This window comes from Montipora foliosa, chromosome 11, assembly GCF_036669935.1.
Source record: "Montipora foliosa isolate CH-2021 chromosome 11, ASM3666993v2, whole genome shotgun sequence".
In the NCBI taxonomy this organism is placed as follows: domain Eukaryota; kingdom Metazoa; phylum Cnidaria; class Anthozoa; order Scleractinia; family Acroporidae; genus Montipora; species Montipora foliosa.
This window is the reverse complement of record NC_090879.1, coordinates 3,656,557-3,659,056: the sequence shown is the minus strand read 5'-3', so window position 1 is coordinate 3,659,056 and position 2,500 is coordinate 3,656,557. Positions and strand designations below refer to the sequence as shown.

General features: G+C 37.9%; 1 protein-coding gene across 1 annotated transcript in view; it reads left to right on the top strand.

Annotated features, from left to right (window-relative positions):
* The window catches only part of LOC137976346 (golgin subfamily A member 3-like), a 21,153-nt gene that overhangs the window by 18,132 nt on the left and 521 nt on the right, over positions 1-2,500 (top strand). Inside the window, exon 7 of the mRNA XM_068823683.1 lies at positions 751-2,500. This exon is cut by the window's right edge and continues 521 nt beyond it. Within this exon, the coding sequence (XP_068679784.1) occupies positions 751-847 (97 nt within the window). The 3' untranslated portion in view covers positions 848-2,500. The remainder of the gene's footprint in view (positions 1-750) is intronic.

Below are 2,500 nucleotides of genomic sequence, written 5' to 3'. Positions count from 1 at the left end.
TTTTATACACTTACCGTTGCATTAATTATGTGTTTTGATTTGCTCAAATATGCATAACAATGAACATGCAAACGTTGCTTTAATAAAAACACTGACCTTCTCAACACCTCTAAGATGTATTTTGGAATATTTCGACGAAATTTATCCTTGAACGGGCTTCCTTTTCGATTTCAGCATCCAATTTCTCAGTGCAAAGGCTGCAAAATTCCTGGCCAGCCCTTAGCAACGGTTACTACCGAAAAGCCTCGCCGCGTTCGAGATATCGATATTCAGGCATAGCTACGAGGCTCTACGGTCGTTTTGCTCGGCTCAGTTCTGTTTTCTTTGTCTCAAAGGTCTCAAGGGAGATTTCAAAACCAAATAACATCGATCGAAAAAGACCATTTTCGAAATATCAAATATTCAGCTTGATAGTGAGGCAGTGAGGACAAAAACAATAGAAACACGTTGAATGAATATGAAAAATATTTGCATATCATTCACTTTCCTTTGTCTTTGTCCTCTAAACCTCTCTTTCAAGCATGAAGGGGGTAGTTTTTAAAGAAACTGTGGTGCTGCGTCGGTGGGGAAATAGTATACAAGAATTTGGTTTTATCAACGGAGTTGATAATGTAAATTGACCACCGTACGGAGATTATAAAAGCTGACGTTTCGAGCATAATCACTGATCACTTTATTATTATTATTGTCATTTGTTGTTGTTAGCAAATCGGCCTTTAGCCGTGTAATGGTTGACCTTTGTTATTTCAGATCTTTTAAAGAAAATGTACAGCAGTTGCAAGCAAGTTGTAGTTTACAGAACAACAAACTCTTGAAAGCCGAGCGGGACAACGAACCACCCATCTAGCCAAACACCCTGCAGGTTTGGACAAAGACCCCAGAAAATCGCCAGCTGGACTACAGAGTGCGACTTTGAAGCGTCCATTTTGAAATTTTTTTTTTTTTTCAGTTTGTGTTTATGGTTTTGCGTTTTGTTTAGACCGTCGCACCCGCAGGAAGTTTAAACACGGCAAAAAGTCGGTCTACTGTACTACCCTGGTCTACAATCGAAGTATGAGAAATGGATTGTGTAGGTATATATATGACAAAATTCAATGATCAGTATTTGAAATAAAATCGTCCAAATCATGAATGCATCAATCCAAAGCTGAATGGCAACAAGCCAATTCTGCAAATGGCCATCACGGAAAGAGACATAACGCAAATAGCCATAACGCAAACAACCATAACGCAAATAGCCATAACGTAAAGAGGAATAACGCAGAGGCATAACGCAGCAAAGCATAACGCAAATATTCATAACTGAAAAAGTGTAACGTAAAATAGCCATAACGCAAAGGCCCTTTGAAGAATGAAGACTAGCTTTGTACTCCGTAAATAATTTCAGCTCTAAAAAAAACGTCAATTGATTGTTTAAGGAAAAGAACATATAATCGCTATCGAACTTTTTCTTTCTTTTTTAAGTTATGCCTCTGCGTTATGGCTCTGCGTTATGCCTCATTGCGTGATCCTTTTTGTGCTATGGCCATTTGCGTTATGCGTCTTTGCTTCATGCCTTTTTGTGTGATGCCTACTTTCGTTATGCCTATTCGCGTTATGACTATTTGCGTGATACCTATTTGCGTTATGGCTATTTGCGTTATGCCTTTTTGCGTTATGTCTCTCAGCGTTATGCTTCTTTCCGTGATGGCCATTTGCAGAATCGGCTTGTTGCCATTCAACTTTGGATTGATCCATTCATGATTTGGACGATTTTATTTCAAATACTGATTATTGAATTTTTTCGTAGATATACCTCCATAATGGAGCAACACATAGAGGAAATAAATCGAGGAAACGGCAAGTTATAAGAACGTCTCATTTTGGGCCCGAGGCTGAGCGTCATTCTTTTCCTGTTTTGCGATCTGCTTAAAATTATGTCAGGGTATACTAAGTTAGACTACAGACTGAGTTGTTGTTCAGTGTATCATGCAATAAGATAACCACATTGTGGTCCCTAAATATTTAAGTTAATTGTCCTCAGTGTTAGACCACAGTTGTACATTTCTTTTACCTTTGTTTATACTGCTCACAAAAAAACAAAAACAACACATGAACAAAATAAAGACGTTCTTAACTGACTCTCAGCCTGGGTATGTTATACGTTTTTAGAATTTTGGTTCATCACAGCCTGAGCGTTCTAACAAAAATGGTTTTCACAAAAAAGAGTATGCTTAGTACGGAGGTCAATCTACCAGACAAAAGCTTTAAGACGGCAGGTTTTTGTTGAATGCCAAGTGCTATTAAATTATTCCAGTGTTTGTATGGACTTCCTAAATAAAAGAAAGTCTACTTTTTACTATTAACTGTGCAAGTGTTTTGAAATAATTCCAACAGTTGTTTGGACCTCAATAAAAAGGAAGACGACAGTCCACTGGGGTCGAACCGTTCTTTATGAAACCGCTGAATAATTTATCAGAGGACGGAATATGTGTAAATATGGTGGTTTTAGTTAAGCGCA